At 34.0% G+C, this 18796-nt stretch overlaps 1 protein-coding gene across 11 annotated transcripts in view; it reads left to right on the forward strand.

Moving 5' to 3' along the window:
* dysc (whirlin protein dyschronic) overlaps positions 1-18796 on the forward strand; it is a 76090-nt gene that overhangs the window by 7175 nt on the left and 50119 nt on the right. For 5 of the 11 annotated variants that reach the window (XM_029308832.2, XM_029308842.2, XM_029308843.2 and 2 more), the window contains exons 2-5: positions 7495-7957; positions 9056-9444; positions 12873-12884; positions 15696-15826. In XM_029308832.2, coding sequence (XP_029164665.2) covers positions 7509-7957; positions 9056-9444; positions 12873-12884; positions 15696-15826 — 981 coding nt within the window. In that variant the 5' untranslated portion in view covers positions 7495-7508. The remainder of the gene's footprint in view (positions 1-7494; positions 7958-9055; positions 9445-12872; positions 12885-15695; positions 15827-18796) is intronic. The other 6 variants (XM_029308836.2, XM_029308837.2, XM_029308838.2 and 3 more) reach the window with 4 other exon arrangements.

Below are 18796 nucleotides of genomic sequence, written 5' to 3' on the forward strand. Positions count from 1 at the left end.
CCCCTTTCGACGTGCATGCTCGAGTGTTACGTTTAATATTGGAGAGAATCGTGGAATACTTGCGGGAAGAATGCACAACTCGCGCCGACTGCAGTTTCGGAAATGAATCGAAAGTTCGATGAAATATCTCCGCTCTTGATTAAATCCGATTTTTAATTCCCTTTCATACGGTGCATTCTTCCTTTTCGAAAGCGCGGAATCTTTTTTTTTCACTTAACAAAATTTAATTGTTTATAAACAATTAAATAATTAAATTTATTCTGAATTACTATATCGAGAATTGATGAGTTAAAAGTTGAATGAAAATGTTGAAAAGTTCAGTGCGCCACAATTATGTATGTCAATTTGTTAACATCTCGCGAAAATTAATGACAATGTAAAAATTTAATCTTTTGAAGATTAATTGCCTCGAGTTTAAAAAAAAATAAATTACATCATGTTGCGCCAAGTTTAATCATTTCTTTATTGCTCCACGTGCTGTAGAAAACGTTTCGCTCTTTAAATGGTTTATTTCAGTTCTCCCAGCTGTCTTCCTAATCGCTTAATTTCTCGGATACAGTCGGCGTGCAATAATTCCGCGTTTCACGCTGTAACGAAGGTAACAATTAATGCGCTGCAGATGCATCCGATCGGTTCTTTTTTATCAGAGCGATGCCTTATATGAACCAGAATTATTTTTAGAATAACCGGTATATATTGTACGTTGAATAGATGCCGGAGCAGTTCGACGTGACGTGATGGAGCGCGGTTAAAAAATCGTTAATTGACTCGAACAAATTCCGGAATCTCGGCCGCGGAGTTACCGCAGAATTCAACACGCTTCATATTTCGCTCGATAAACGCGACGACGAATTTTTTCGGACAGGAGAACGCTTAAAAATGTATCTAGAGAGATATCCTATATATCTTGATAAATAATTCGGGCAGAATATTGTACACGTGTATTTCAATGTTTAAAATTGTCGGAAATAGATTCGCGACGTTTTAACGGAATGCAAGTAATACGAATTTCATGATTTCTGTATTGGCGTTTGAAGAGGTAATCAAAATGGCGAACGATTTTGCTGTTAAATAGCTGAGAGGTTTGAAATTTCATGGGTATGTAGAATCAGCCTTTGACTTTCCTTGCCGAGAAGAGGAGGAAGAATTCCGCGATCGCGCTGCTGCGGAATATTTCCGAGAGAATCGGCGACGTCCTTATTTCGCTCCGACTGTTCTTGAAAAAGCCTGAGAGAGAAGATTAACTGCAATCACAACACCGGCGATTGTGACGTGACGGGACTGTAATGCAATTACATTCGCGAGCGAGTGCGAATTTGCGATTCACGTCCCGTTTCGCCTTTTCGTCGCTACAATGCAGCGCGATAAATCTTTGCGAATCTCGCGAACGCTTAACGAGCCACCGAGACATATATTAAACTACATATATATATATACAGAGTGTCCGATAACTAACGGACCAATGATTAAGGGCGGATTCTCTGGCCAATTTGGAGACGATTTTTCCTTAGCAAAAATGTTGAGAAGTCAATAATTTTCGAGTTATAAGCGATTGAAAAAAATGGGTTTTTTGAAAACTAAACGTTTTGGAGTTAAAAGTCTAACATAATTACATTCTTCAGTTAATTTCAGGTAGAGTTTATTATAATAAAATTTTAATTTGAGGCTTAGTTATAAAGATACATAATGACAAATATTGGAAAGTTGTAAAAAATGATGACCTTTTTCGACATCGTGATCGTTGGTCCGTTAGTTACCGGACACCCTGTATATACAGATATATATCGCGCGGCGAATCATAAATATACGAAACACTATTATCCTTGCAAAATCTAGAAACTTGAAAAATGTTGGCTGCGAGCCATGTGTTTAACAGTCATTTATAACGCTGAAAAAATGCATCCCCGTCAAATTATCACTTTATTAAATGTCTCTTTTTATTCTACTTATGTAATCATTTCTGTTTATTTCGCGCGATTAAAAGGCGAAAAGGAAGAGACATGTTACTTTCGCGAATCGTGTTAAATGGGTTAATTTTATTCTATACTGCGTCGGAGAGATGTAACTTCATTTTCGTCGAGATTTGCATTTCTTTGGACACGTCGGACGGATACGTCTCGATTTGCATAAAAGTGCGCGCTCCGCGAAAGTTTCTTTCTCTCTCTCTTTCTCTTTCTCTCTTTTGTCGACGTAATATAAAAATGCGGCCGAAATGTAAATTTTTTTTACGATTTATCGACGAGGTGGGCGACGTCGTCGAATGTCTCTTGCGCGCGCTACCGTGTAATCGATATGCATATATCGCATATTAGCCGCTGAAAAATCACTCTTTCGTATATATATATAATAATATAATAATAATAATAATAATAATAATAATAATATATGAATTTTTAAAACGGCCAATAGAGCCCATAAAAATTAATTCTTCGCGTATTGAGAGGCGACATATATTTCTTATCTGATTATATATATATATATATATATATATATATATATGTCTCGCACACGTGCAGATGATCGCCAACATTTTTTGAAAGGAAATCAAATGACGCGCGACATGTGTCACCTTTTACCTTTATCGGGACACTTTAGTTATCATTGGCTGGCCGAAAATGATCCATCCCGAGGCGACAGTATATCTCGATAAATTCATCCGAATTCTAAACACATCTCACGTAACGTGAGTTATATGTATGGTACGTTATATATGGCGAAACCACCCCGTTCCAAGTTTAATCGCGGATCTTAACGCGGAAACACACGTTTTTAGTTTGGAAAGTTTAATTTACTTCGGGAACTTTTCACACGTACTTTTTTACAGATATGCGCTTCTGAATTTATTTTATACTCGTTTCAGCAAAGTATGCATTCTCCTTTTACTTGGATCAATTATAATATGCAAGATGTATTTACATTTGTTTTTTATTTCAAATCTCATATGTAACTTTATTTCTTTGTACCTACTTTATATGTATTTACCTTAATTTGGATTTCTTATTTAAATTTTCGTTCTTATTTTATGTAGGGGAAAAAAGAGTGTAATATTTCAATCTTTTCTAAATTATTTCATTGATTTATGTTGAAGCTGCTTTTTGCGCCGCGCTATGCATTTTCTTTTTACTTTGATAAATTATAATATGCAAAAGGTAGGTATACATTAATTTTTATTTTACATCTCACGTGTAACTTCATTTCTTTGTATTTATCTTCATTTGAATTTCTTATTTAAATTTTCGTTCTTATTTCATGTAGGGAAAAAAGGAGCGTAATATTTCTATCTTTTCTAAATTATTTCATTGATTTATGTTGAAGCTGCTTCTTGCACCGCACTATCATCTTTACTGCACAAAATTTTTCATACAGACGTATAGCGCAGAGAATTTTCTACCTCGGAAACGAAGAAACCGCGTCTATTTTGGCGTAATCGAGTTAATCAGGGTGTCTAGTAAAATTTGAAAATAGAATTTAAGGACAATTCCAGGATATTTCAAGGAAACTTGCACGATTTTTCAACAGTATAATAAAAAATGTACAAGAAACTAAAAACTTAATTTTCTTTATCAAGTCCATAATTACATGTTAATGAAAATTAATATACGCATTACCAATATTAGATACAATATTCTCTTATATTATACTTGAACGCGATATTTTTGGACTCTTAAAGTAAGATAAAATATTTTTTCCTCGAATAGTCTCAACTGCTCTTATATCACAAATAAATATTTCTCACATCAAATCAATTATTAGTTTCAAATCAATGATTCATTCGGCAGTATTGAAATAAATACTTGTTCGAATTCAATAAATTTGTTTTCAGCGCAGGATTTTTCACAAACAAAACTCCATTTGAAGGACTTGAAGGATTTCCAGAATGACTGAACAGACACTCGGCTAATGCACGCTCGCTTATTCCAACTACTCCGCTTTAACGCGATCCTCTCTAATCGCGGCCGTTACGTGAAACACACGTATACCTGCATACTATAACCGAGTATAGTAGCAAAGTTATAGCGGTCACGTCGGCCAGGTGATGTGGAATGAGGGGGTGAATGCAGGGTGTAATGTCGACTGAATGAAGTCGGCTTTAGGTGTTCAGCCGCAGTATTGATCGGTCCACCCTCGTACATGACGGGACACACGACACAACCATCACACACATCCCCCAAAGTCACCCACCCAGGAACGTCCGCCGGGGGCGACTTCCAACCCCGTCCAACCCCATTCCTCCCCCGTCACGGAGCCGCGAACGGAGCCTTTCTCAGTGTCAAGGTTGGATCGAGCCGCCTCGTGAAACGATTGTGAAGAATTAGGGAATACATTGTGCGACACGTATTCGGCCTGTCCAAGTTGTCTGCGACCTTCTTTTTTCTTTTTCTTGGGAAATGACTCAATCTCGAAGTCTCGTTTCTACAAATGGCAGTGGAGAGAGGAATTGAACGACAGGAATTTCATTCCGACAAGCTTTCTTGGTTTATTTTTTTTTTCTAGCTGTAATACCGATTGCTCAAAAATGTATGAAAGCTATTATAAAATTACAATAAGGTAACTATTTTAATTGCACGTATTTTATTGAATTGATAAATGCTGCTATCGCGGTTTATCAAAATAAAAATAAGACAAAAAGTTGTCCAGAGTTGCATGTTTAGAAATACATATAATACATGTAACTAGCAATTAATAAATTCTATTTCTTCTAATTAATCTAATTTTGCTTAGCATTCAGAAATAAACTTGAACACGAAAATTTTATCTAATCCTTAAAAAAAATGTATCTTATTATTTGGGATAATTTTTCTCGACATCTAGTGACGAATAATTATATAAATTATTTTAACATTAATTTATTTAATGTTTTTTAAATCGGCCAACAGAGCCAAAGCACGAAAAATTAATTATTCGGAACTGTATCTCTTGGTTTGAGATCACCAAGTTCCATATATAAATTAATCTCGAAACTTACATATGGAGAAATAGGCGCGAAAAATATATAATTTTTCGTGCTTTGGCTCTGTTGGCCGATTTAAAAAACATCATATTTATATTCTTACTATTGAGAGCCGATGAAAATATTTCTTTCCGATTAATTTATTTATTCCAAGTGTCAAAAGACTCGTAAAATTGGTCGACAAATTTTTGATATATAATAATAATTATATGAATTATTTTAACATTAATTTATCGATTCCAAGTGTCGAAGGACTCTCGTAAAATTGTTGGACAAATTTTTGAAGGAAAAACGGATGATATCGAATGAAGCATTCAGCTTGTCTGTTATCAAAGATAATCTTTGGGGCCAACTTTGGACCGTCTTCCGGCGATAAAGGAAGACTTCCTGAAGCCATTAAGAACGTTACGGCGGGTTTGTCCTAGAAAATGATGCCATTACCGGGACCGCAGGTCTCACGTTAAAGATGCTATCTAGAAACGCTAGACGGTCACGACAAGGAAGTTTCTCCCCTTCACCCTGCGATGGATTTAATTGTCTCGTTATTCCCGTCTCTAGTGAGAATCGATAACATAATCGGTTCGCGTCACGACAGCCCGATGATAATAGTGGAAAAAACACGATCGATTGCGGTGTAAAAATAAATCGCGAATATTCGTATATACTGTCCAGTGTGTCGTGAACACACGACGCAATCGTCTGGAAAACATTCAAGTAATTGTCCTCAATCTGTCCGAAAAAAAGAGTCTCGATCAATCAATGTCTCCTGGACTAGACCTTTTTAATTATAAATCTTCCTGTGTATTCTTGTGCATTTCGGCGCTTCAAATTTTATGCCCGTTTCATAGAGACGTTTATCCATATTTTCTATAATAATTTTTAGATTGATGATTAATGTAGCAATATAGAGTTTAATTCGCGCTCTATTAATTTAGAGTTATTATTAATTTCGCCCGATTAAGTCATCATCATTATGGCTAATTATTGAAACTATAATGAGGAATTAGTGTATAAAAATGCAATTATTGCTTTAGAATATTTAAATGTATGTAGAAGAAAATTTCGCAGTTTTATGGAAAAATTGCGAACGGCAATTTCTGTATGAAAGTAAATTTCTGTGGAAGCCGAACTAGCAATTTTTAAATAAATTGCGCTGGAAAAGCGTGCGAGTGACTTTTCGGCATATTGACTTTTTCTTATGCGGGAAAATTCTCTACTTTTGCAGACAAGATCGTTCCTGGCATATCAATTCTGCGAGAAACTCGCGCGACGAGAAGCGACTTCCGCGAAAAAGAGAGCTTCGTAATAAAATTTTCAATCGCTAATGTGGCATTTGAATGTCGAGGCAGTTTCTTTGCTAACACGAAAATGTCTCCCGAGAGACCGCAGTGTCTCTTGACTTATTTACGAGAATCTCGATCGATCTCGACTGGTATCCCTGAAATTCAGGCCGTGGCTTTTAACGTTTAAGCTGCTTCGAGCGTTCGAGTCAGGAATTGCCATGCTTAATCTTATAAAATATTAATGTAAAAGCGTGCGTAAAATATCTTGTCTAGGAGTTTAAAGAATCATCAAGTATTTTTGAACAAAGCTGTTCTACTTTGGAACAAAACGACTCGGTTGGAAAGAATTTTCTATTCAATAATTTTATTTTTTCTACAATTTTTTATCTTGGTGTCGATATCAAGCTCACACATTATTAAAATATAAGAACGAGACTAAAAAATTATTTTCTACTCTGAGCAAATACATTAAATTAAATTAAATCAAATAAGGTTTTTTTAAATTAATTTAATTAAATCGAAATATACCAAATCTAAATATTTTACAAGAGTATAAACTATTCGATTGAAAAAAATCTCTTTAATTTAATTATGTGTTCACACATCTCGAAGCCTTAATGCGTAATTAATTTCCACATGAATCCTTAAAATTTTTTCTCTTAAATGCACCCCCGCTTGCATTCTCCGCATCCGATGAATTAATGAATCGAAATCGCGTGTCGTCGTTGACAAAAAATTATTTCTATGTAAAATTATTTTCTCTCTGAGAAAATACATTAAATTAAATAAATTTTTTCGAATTCATTTAAATAAGTCGAAATATCAAATCTACCGAATATTTTACAAGTTTACTAAATATTCAATTGAAAAAGTCTTTAATCATGTTGGTACTCGAAGCCTTAACGTCATTAATTTCCATATATGAGAGACAGAGAGCCCCTTTAAGTTTTCCCTCTAAATGCTTCGCCTCGCATTCTCAGCATCCACGATGTCTAAAAAATTATTTCCATATACAATTATCTTCTACTCTGAGCAAATACATGAAATTAAATTAAATAAGCTTTTTCGAATTCATTGAAATACATAAATCGAAATATCAAATCTAGCGAATATTTTATATAAATTCACAAACTATTCGACTAAAAAAATCTTTAATTATGTGTTGTACCACTCGAAGCCTTAACGTCATTAATTTCCATATATGAGAGACAGAGAGCCCCTTCAAGTTTTCCCCCTAAATGCTTCTCCTCGCATTCTCAGCATCCGATGAATTAATGAATCGGAATCACGTGTCGTGGGCGACAGGTGTGACCGAAGGAGGACCGATCGCCAGCCGAGAAGGCATGGCTAGCAGCACGGAAGACTACGGTTCCGAGCTGCAGGAGTTGCAGTGGAGAGGCGGCGGTACCACAACCGGAAGCGATGCCACGCACTTCCTGCGCGGCGGCGGCGGCGGTTCTCATCACTACCTGCGAAGCGGGACCGGCGGCTGCTACGAGGCCGAGGACCTCGAGTCCTCGAGCACCGCCGGCCGTCATCATAGCGGTCAGCATCGCGGCTACTACAGCCCGCCCGGCACCAGCTACACCATCGTCGAGAGGCCGCCCAGCGCGCCCCATCATCACTCGTCGCACGCGACCCCCTACAGATCCCACCGGGGTCACGGAACCGGCGGCGGCGGCGGCGGAGGCACCGGTGCCATCTCCCCGGAACAGGTGCTCAGGTATGACGCCGAGGATAGATAGGCTTACGTGACCGAAAGTCACGCCGAGTATCGAAAATTCAATTACGCTCATGATTTTCTCGACCGAAGGGTGTTTATGTGTGCTCGGCACGATATAATGTTCAGGCGGAGATTTTCAGTGTTCCTTCTTTTCAGTCTCTCCTAATCTCTGATCAATATTTTTTTCTCGGAATATTATATAGTTATTTGATTTAAGAGCACCAAAAATAGTCCTATACTCGGAAAGTATTAGGATTATCAAAATGGGGTTTTTATCAGTCTACTATATGTACAATTTTTATTGAAAAATATTTTCAAAGGTGACAAATACTGCTACTGATATCAGATGCTGTTGCGTTTTATGATACTCAGTATATTTTAAAAATCAATTAAGTTTTTGTTTCAAATGAACCATATAGATTGCACATTGGGTACCGTAAAACGCAACAGCATCTGACCCCAGCAACAATTATTTTCAAAATTTTTTAATAAAACTTTTACCATATAATTATATATATATATATAACAGACTGGTAAAAACTCTATTTTGGCAATCCTAATACTTTCTGCAAAAAAATATAGGGCTATTTTTTGGTGCCTCTGGGGTCTCCCCTTTAATCGACGATACGCATAAATAAATGAAATAATCAGGGTGTCCAGCAGACTCAATGAAAACAATTCCCTAAATTTTTCAGATTTTCCAAGACCAGAAATTAATTTTTTCCCCTGACTTTTTAGTATTATTTTTTCCAAATATACACGTGAATTCATTTTTAATTAATCATCGATTGAAAGAATATCAGGGTGTCCAGCAGACTCAACGAAAAAAATTCCCTGACCTTTTTAGATTTTCCAAGACCAGAAATTAATTTTTTCCCGGACTTTTTAGTATTATTTTTTTCCAAATATATAATTTATATACATCTATATGATAAATCAATTAAATGTTAAATCATGAAATCCTCAAGATATTTAATAAAAAATGTCAAATTATCGAGGCGGATGTAGAATAATGTGACGAAATCCAGATAAATAGTAAAATTTGCTGACTTTTCCCTGATCGCTAGACACCTTGATAATAAAAAAAAACCCTTGCAGATTGTTCGGTAACAGCGTCGCGGAACGACGTCAGGGCGATCGTCGGTCCCCGGCGTCCAGCCCGGCCAGCGTGACGGCCGTTCGTGGCACGCCCGTTTCCGGTGGCTCGCAGCAGCAACAGCAGCAGCAATCCCAGCAGTCGCAGCAGCAGCAGCAGCAGCAGCAGCAGCAACAGCAGCAGCAAACGAATGCCGGAAATCCGCCCACGTCGCCGATCGCGCAGCCGCTCAGTCTGCAGGAGCTCACCGTAAGGACAATCACCATGACGAGAGATCCGCCGGACTCTCACCATGGCTTTGGCATCTGCGTGAAGGGTGGCAAGGACGCAGGTGAGATCCGAAGTACCTTCAGGCTACCCCCGTCGCCGTACTTCGTGCCTCGAGAACGAGGTACTTTTTATCCCGACAGCGGTTTCAACTCTCTATATTCTCATTAGTTTCTCGGCACTTTTCTTCAAAGTCAAATTCAAACGCCTCACGTTGTGTATACAAGCCGTCGCGTACGTCGAATGCTATGCTGTTATGAGTCGTCTGGTCGTCCCGTCGCGGTTCCACGGGTCGTCTAACTGTAAAGAAGTCGGACCGGCGCTTCCGCTCTCGGGATCACTTCTCGTTCCGCTTCTCGGCGCAAGTTCGTATGTGTGTTTCACGCGAAAATTTATCCGATCGAAAGTATTAATATTTATATGCCGTAAATTGGAATTTATATCCTTTTCCGCCGATAAATCGTACGGTATCTCCCGACTCTACAGTTTTATAGATTTGTAATATTAAATTTTAATATCATACATTTTTATTTCAATTTATGGAGATCATTATGAATAAAAGAGAAATTAATTACATCAAGCATCGATAATAATGAGAGATATACGATACCAATATTTGATACTGTATATTTTTTTAATAACATCAAATTACAATTTTAATTTTTTTCATAGTTGTACTTTTATGATAATGTTACTATAAAAGTTTTATATCCTCTTAGAGAAGGTTTTTAGATAAGAAAAAGATTACGATTTCTCTCTCTTCAATTATAAGTGTTGGAAAAAAAAAAAAAACAGCCGCGATACCGTACATCCAAGAATAAAAATGAACGGTCCGTCGAATAATAATCCGACTTGTAATTTAATCGTGTTAGATTTCTCACATTTCCTCATTTAAAATTCCATATTTAATATGAAAAGTTCGGCGAATCGAGCGGTACGCCAGATGACTCGCTTGTCACTTGTCGCTGGCAACTCTTTGATTACTGTTCTTTTTCGTGCTGCGTGCCTAAGTCACCTCGGTTGGCACTCATATCGTGTCTCGACACCTTACGCTTGTACGTGCTTCAGCATAAATTGGCCGAACCGTCCTTGTCCTCGCGACGGAATATAATTAATATAAAAATGTCACCTTATCGTTTTCATTACTCGCGATAGCGTGCTTAGATAATCGAAAGATAACAAAAATATTTATAGCAGTTACGTATCTAAATTTATCAAATATTTATCGTCACGCACTTCTCAAAGAAACATACATATAAATTACAATATCTTGACTGTCTTTATATTTAATTACATCACGTTGAATTATATAGAAAAATAGTTTAGTTTTTTATGAAATAATAATTAAATTCAGAGGAATAAATCGTTATATAATTCGAGAATAATTACTGTCTACTTTGCACGAATAAATAGTTCCAAGTGTTTGTTCATACTGCGAATTCGAAGGAAAAGTACGATCGATTAACATCCACGGTAGAAAATGGATTTTCTCGTCGCGAGGACGATACTCGAAAGCGGAGGAAAACATTTTCACGACCGTCAAGCATCGTTTTCCGCCGTAATGACGATTGTTTGCACGCAAACTCGATAGAGAAGGAACGAACGCGTTTTGCACAGTTCTCTCCAATTTCCTTATTTTTTTTTCCTTCCCTTGCAGAGATGGAACTCCGGTCGGTTTGCCGCTCGATAGTCGATGTGATAACGAGCTATCGACCTATCGAAACGTGATTGCGCCGGAAATCCAACGACCGGAGTTCGTCGGTTCACCTAATCTTTCTGGAAAATTCAATTGCCGGAAAAAATAACAGTTTTGCGCATTGATTAACGACTGTTCTTTATCATTATATATTATAAATGATTTATCAATCAATTCTTCATTATCTTATCTTTTTACGTACGTAATTAAAAAAAAATATACAATGATAATAGAGAAAGAGATATGTATATATATAATTAATTTTTATAAGAAATAAAAGAGATACTTTAAGCTTTTATAGCAAAATATAAAAACCGATTAAAACGTTAAAATATTTTTGTAGAAAAAAGATTAACTTGATTTAAATGTATTTGGTTGGTTATCATTGCAGTTAAAATATTTAAGTATAATATATCTATATTGATTGCAATATTTAAATGAAATTCGCGTCGTATTTAAAATGAAACACGTATTCTAAATACGATTTACTTAAATATTTCAATTAACAGATAACCAACTAGATGCAGACAAGTTAATGACTTTTTCTCAGCGTACAAAACTAACTTACTTTTTCCACTGCATATTTTTTCAATATATTCTAAGATTTTAATATTTTTGAAATATTTCGTAAGTCATATGTTTTTAAACATGCGTTTTCTAGAAAGATTGTTCAATTAATGAATGAGAAGGACCTGCGCGAGGCAAAATTGTACTAGAGTGCCGTTTTAAAATCGTTAAAATAACAAAAAAGACAAGATCCGGTTTCACGGTCTACAATCTCTTAATCCTCGCAGTCTCAAAAATAAATCAGACTGTCACATATATATACACACACACACAATGCAACGATCTAAAAATATGAAACTAGTTTATACATACGTCCTTTTTAATCATTTATAAAAATATTTTTTAGAGTGCATTAAAAATAATATTCATATTTATTTGATCGCAAATTTACATAATGTAATAAGAATATGTAAAAATATATATTTTTTAGAATATTTTAAACTTAAAAAATATTTTTTGAAATTAGAAAAATATGAAGTTATGAAGTGACGCAAACTACAATGCAATGAATCTGCAACTATGTCCATTATAATAATGTTGTTGGCGAGACTGCGAGTGTTAAATCTCATGCTTAATCACGCACGCAATGTTGCACAGATGCGCGCTGCGAAATCATCGCTTGACAAGCTTCATCATCACCGAGAGATCGAGCGTGAAACCACAAATTCGAAAAGGCGGCTCTCCAGAGAGAACGTTTTTGCCTCTTGCACGGATCGCGACACTAAAATCTGTTTCAGACGATGCTGAAATTCCTAGAGAGTTGTACAAAAATATATGTTCGCTCGTATCACCAATAACTTCTTTTCACATCATTAAATTTTATCGTTTCGAGTATTAAACATATCTATCTCTAAACTTTAAACGTTACATAATTAATTATTTTCTTCGATAAATCTATCTAGAATTTGATAGCTTTGTTCAAAATATATAAAAGCTATTGGAATTAATTTTGAAATTCACAACATATTATGTTTCTCGTTTTAAATATACATAATTGATACATATATTTTATATATAAATATATATGAAATTGAGTACCTTCGAATAATTGATATTGAAATTTATTTTATCATTCATGTTACATTAATATTGTTATTAAAAATGCTCCGTAAACTAGCGCAAGCTTTATAATTCGAGTCTAATCAGATTAGTTCCGTATAATAATGGTTTGTGAAAAGCTTATTGAACCCGACGCGAATCTTCTGGGAATTTCGCCATCGTCCGCGGCTGAGATCGAGAATAAGCCAACTTGCGTTGTGTCATTCTTATTTTCTGTTTCGCTGTACCAGAAGCGCAGTCAGGTAATTCAACAAGAGAAAGGAGGGTTTATAACGCATCGCACTACACGAGTATCTGTCAGAAAGCTACTTCCTCTCTCTAGACGTCTCTCTGGCACAGTTCATTGCATGGGTGTACAATATATATATATATATATATATATATATATATATATATATATATATATGCGCATTGTGTATAAGTGCGTAGAGAAGAGCTTAAGCGTTGTAGCAAAGTGTGCGCTCTGCGTAGAGCGCAATGTCAGAACAACAGAAAAAATTCTCAAATCTTTTTATTTAAAAAATATATAATAAAATTCAATATATATATAATAAAGTATTTTTCTGCAATTTTTAAATGTAAATATAACCATACGATTGTTTTCTAAAAATATTTTTTCTATATAACATTTTTCTCTATGCAAAATAGAAATCTAGAATTTAATATCAAAAATTGAAGAAAAATATATATCAATTTAAACACTCATCAAAATTATCTATCAATTTTTATTGGCGATATAAAAAGTATAACTATATATGAACTACTTTTATCTTGACGTTAAATTTGCTCTCTCATCGCTCTAAGAATTTATGTCAATTTCAACTTGATGAAGATGATAATATGCGCACACAAACACACAATAAACAATGCCGCATGAACTGCATAAATGCAGTACGTGCTATTCGATGTACTATCACGTTTCCTAACTCTTGCTTTGACACGAATTACATCACCACACGTATACGTATTATGTTCTACTATTCTACTATATAATGAAGCTAGAAATACATTTTCAAAGTAACTTTAAATTGCAAAAATGCAAGAAAATAAAAATTAAATTGGTGGATTAAATTTTGGCGGAGACTTCTTCAAAAGGAACATTTGCGGTATATTATTTTGATATAGTTTGAGTTGAAAAAATATAAGTATCTTATAGAGCGTCCATTTTCCAGAAAATTTACCAAATCCCACTTCTTCCTGGCGAAGAAAATTCAAGTAATTTCGAGTAACACTGAAAGTGAGTTTGGGAAGATAAATCCTCGAGATTCAACTTTCAAGTGAATATTTCAGTCGAATATTTTGAGAAAAGTATAAAAAAACGATAAAAAATATTTCCCTACATTTTTGTAATATTTATCAAGTATAGATCGAAAAAGTAAGATGGTCATGAATTACTTCAATAAATTCCACCTTTGCACGTTTTTTATTCGCTTTTTTTATGTGAATTTTTTATCCGACGTGAATATCGAGTAAACATTACACGCGCGGCATATTATTATAATTATTATCTTATACTCCAATTAACCGTAAAGCAAAATAAATATTAAACTAGGGTTCTAATATTAATAATATTAATATAAAGTTTGTAATTATTTCGTGCTAAAAAAATATTACCTAGACCGATTATTGCGATATATTTCAGATTCGCAGCTACAATAACTCAGAATCAGTCAAATTCTATACAAAAAGATATCATTTTTATTTTACGCTGTAAAAGCGGTTTTTTTTATTAAATCGTTTATAGATTTTATTATCCTGGTGCACAGATCGTATAAAAAAACTTTGAAAATCTATGAATTTTTTCGGTTTCCACCAGTTATTGTTATGGATTATCATTTTTCCATTTATTTGGAATAAAGTACAATCGATACATAAAAAACACAAACACATACACAAAATATATAATATATATAATACTACTAATATCATAAATCCATAAACGCGAGCATGATACACATCATGCAATGCAATTAACGTTTCTCTTCGAAAGATTTATGTGCATGCCTCTCTTTCTCTGTCACGCGAATACACGTATATATACACGCGTGCATCGTGTCACACAGAGACGCACATCGTTTTCTCATATTCACTTCACTTTGTTGCATCCGCGTACTTTTTTCTCCATTCTTTTATTTTCACAATATTTCTGCCCATGGCGTTTATCGTATCCGCTTCAACAAGTATATCGGGGAAGTTTGCCAGCTTTGCCAGAAAGTCAACTCTCTTTTACAAAGTAGTCAACAGGTTTCTCGGTACCACATATTGTGTGAGATGATTTATCTCCTTTTTAATAAAAACAATATCTCTATATTGGCTGTTGTTTGGAGACAAATTAAGTGTATAAAATTTTCTTATCAATATTTTTTCATACAAATTTAAAATATAATATAAAATTATATTTTTCGAAATTTTTACAAGACATTCGATCTAATAATTAATAATTTAATAATTTTTGTATGAAAACGATATTTCCTAAAATGAAAAATCGGAGATATCCCGCATTTCTTTTCTCATTAAAAGAAGGTGGAGTATAAAATTTTCTTATCAACATTTTTTCATACAAATTTAAAATATAATATAAAATTATATTTTTCGAAATTTTTACAAGACATTCGATCTAATAATTAATAATTTAATAATTTTTGTATGAAAACGATATTTCCTAAAATGAAAAATCGGAGATATCCCGCATTTCTTTTTTCATTAAAAGAAGGTGGTGTATAAAATTTCCTTATCAACATTTTTTCATACAAATTTAAAATATAATATAAAATTATATTTTTCGAAATTTTTACAAGACATTCGATCTAATAATTAATAATTTAATAATTTTTGTATGAAAATAATATTTCCTAAAATGAAAAATCGGAGATATCCCGCATTTCTTTTTTCATTAAAAGAAGTAGCAAATCTTTGTTGCATTGATACATATCGAATTCATCGTTCGGACAATTTGTCGCGTCATGGGTGGAAGATTTTAATTGGCACCAATCACCGGAAATAGCGGCAAGACAGCTTACCGGTCTGATTGAAAGTCTGCCAACTGTTCTCAGGGGTGGGTGTCTACATTTCGAGAGTGGAAGAGGGTTCGGTGGCCGAACGAGCTGGACTTAGGCCAGGAGACACGATCTTGGAAGTTAACGGTACACCCTTTCGCGCGGTCACTCACGAGGAAGCCCTCAAAGTAAGTTCGCAACTTTTACTCCATCATCTTTTTCCACTCGCTTCTTGACCCATCCATCCTTCTTTCTTTTACGTCATTCACTCTCTCCTAATTTTGGCAGTTCCATTAACGCCCACTGCTTTTGAAACCTTTGTTCTAACTTGAAGAGATATTGAACGAGAAGATAATGAGCATTCGTGATGCATTGTTTCCTTTTATAATTCCCCTTTTTTTTATTTTTATCTCCTTAATATGTATTGTTAAATACCTATTTAAAAAATTGTAAATTTATAACAAATCATTTTTCACTATTTTAGTCTCTTAAGTCTGACAATTTACACTTTGAATCTAATTTCCAAATTAATAATATTGTTCCAAATATCAGTTTAAAGTATTTTAATTCTTGGAATGTATAATTTAGATTAAGATACTTTAATAAATAATTCCTAAAACCCAAGATTAAATTAATCCCAAGGACAGAATAAATTATAAAAAGTTTGTTTCTCAAAATCGTCACATTTAAATTCGCGAATGCTTTAACATTTGCCATCTTAATGTATGATAATTAAAATAATTAGCATTTTTTTTTCGGAAAAGAAGAACAAAAGTGAGCAATTAGAGCCGTTCCAATTAAGAATTTCTAAATCCGGTTTTCCAAGTAATCGCACGAATGCGGCTTATATTTAGGGCCGACCTTAAGAACCGTCTCATCGATCCTCGTTCTAAGTCTGGTTCTCAACTGGATTAGAGAAACTAGGAAGAAACGTCAAGCATCCCTAAATCCGCGAGCAAATAACCAAACCGCTCTGGAAATCAACCGTTTCTTATTCTGACTCCTTTTGCCATCATCAGTGCTTCTCAATCTTTTCACGTTTTCGAGATTTAACCACTTTTAACGCTAATCTTTTATAATTGCCGTTAATTGATGCATGGAAAAAAAGATAAACATATATATCTAAAAATTGTAGTAAAGTTTTTTGTCAATATCGATGTTGAAATTTGTTACAAAAGTTCCAATTTTGATACAATTATTTGATCTAATTTTGCAAATAACGCATTAAAGAGACACAATTTCCTTTTAAAGTACGCTACGTTTTGTGTGAAATATTTGCGACTTTTCAAGTTTCGACGTGAGCTGTTACGAACCTTTCCATCCTGAAGAACACCCTTTGATCTGTAGAGTACACTAGGGGCTCAAAGGAATATCATTGTTGCTTTCGTCTAACACGCTCGATGTTCAGAAGCGGCAAACACTAAGCGGATATATTCGTGCATATAAAGTTAAGCATCGCTCTCTCTCTCTCTGTTACACCACAACCGCAGTGTAAGTGACAAGACTTAAGAGAGAAGCCAGAAACATTCCACATAAATCTAAATTCAAAATTGAGAAACTTCACTCTAGAGCCAATTTGAAACTAAACTTTATGATCGAGGAAGTTTTCAACTTAAATTAGAGCCATAGCGCGGGTGAATTTTGAGTTAAATTTTTAGATCGACAACGCGATGAGCAATCTTCGACTAAATAAAAAATAGGAAAGAAGAATTAAAGTTGAAACTATAAATTTTCATATGGAAATTTGTATTGAAAATCTGAAAATTTTGAACGACACTACATTTGACCTTTTAATATTTTCTTCTCATATTTCTTTCAACTCTAGATATCGACATCCATTATTCTCGATAGTCTTTGTTTTAAACCACGACGGAAGCTGCGAAATCATTTACACCAGAGAGATTACTCGCAGCAATTCCTTCCACTCGAATGACTTGCCTAGTAACGGTTCTCTTCAATCCTTCATGCAGCCTGTCAATGATTACTGCGTTTCTACTCGTCTGTATCAAACATGACGGGATAATTCGAGCCTTCTCAAGATTTTATTTTAATTAATAAAATTTAATTTTATTCAATTTGTTGCGTTTATTTATTTATTCATTTTTATTTTTAGAAAAATTACTGACTACCAGACTACTCTAAAAAATAAAGAAATTTTTATTTCATAGTTTTATTTCACAATGGCATATAGAAAAATAAAATTTCGTAAAATAAATATTAGTATCAATTTTATATAAAAGTATTTGCAATTACAAATTTTTAAAAATATAAGTGGCAAGAATTTTAAATTCTGTTTATTTAATATAATCTAATGGATTTGTCTAATTTTTATTTATATTTTACTAAATATTTTTCTATTTAACGCTGCAGTTTATTCTCGCATTCACAAAGCTTCGGATTCTATTTGTCTCATTGTTTGCGCGATGCGATTTTTCATATACGCGGGGAAAATCGATCGATACACGCATAGAACGAAAGCCAGGATATAGGTCGAGTTCTAAAGACTTAGGCCGACGATATTCCGGAAAAATTGCTATCGCAGAAAAGAGTCGAACGAATGGGTCGTGGTGATCTATATCCACTCCTGTGATTACCCTCCCTCACATATATCTCTATAGATACATTTCTACAGAGAATTTTCAATCGATCGGCTATATGTATATCCTCAATCTTAATGTAAACTTTATCTGCCTTATTTATATAAATATCAAGCGAGTCAATATGTTAATTTCTCTTCTGTAACTTATTTCGCGTGCGCGCTATTTATCGAATTTTTATTCTCATATATTATCATACTTTCTGAATTAAAAACTTTCATCAAACTCCAATTATTATACCAGATTGTATTCACGATTATTTTATGTTAGATGAAATAATAAAGATATATGAGATAACGATATTATAAAGAGATAAGAAATATATTATAATAAAATAATGTACGTTAATTTTTAAGAAATATTGCACAAATTCCATCTGCAATATTTCGAGAAAAAATTTTCTTCGACTTCAATAACTTTAATTTTTTATAGAACATATATTTTATTTTTTAAATGAATCTCAATATATTTATGAACTATATATGTCTATAATGCGTGAAACTTTAGTAATTTCTCTTCCATCATTTAGTATTTTAAAAATAAAATATTTTAAAATTAAAA

This window comes from Nylanderia fulva, unplaced genomic scaffold (genome assembly GCF_048542155.1).
Source record: "Nylanderia fulva isolate GAGA-0341 unplaced genomic scaffold, ASM4854215v1 Scaffold15, whole genome shotgun sequence".
Taxonomy (NCBI): domain Eukaryota; kingdom Metazoa; phylum Arthropoda; class Insecta; order Hymenoptera; family Formicidae; genus Nylanderia; species Nylanderia fulva.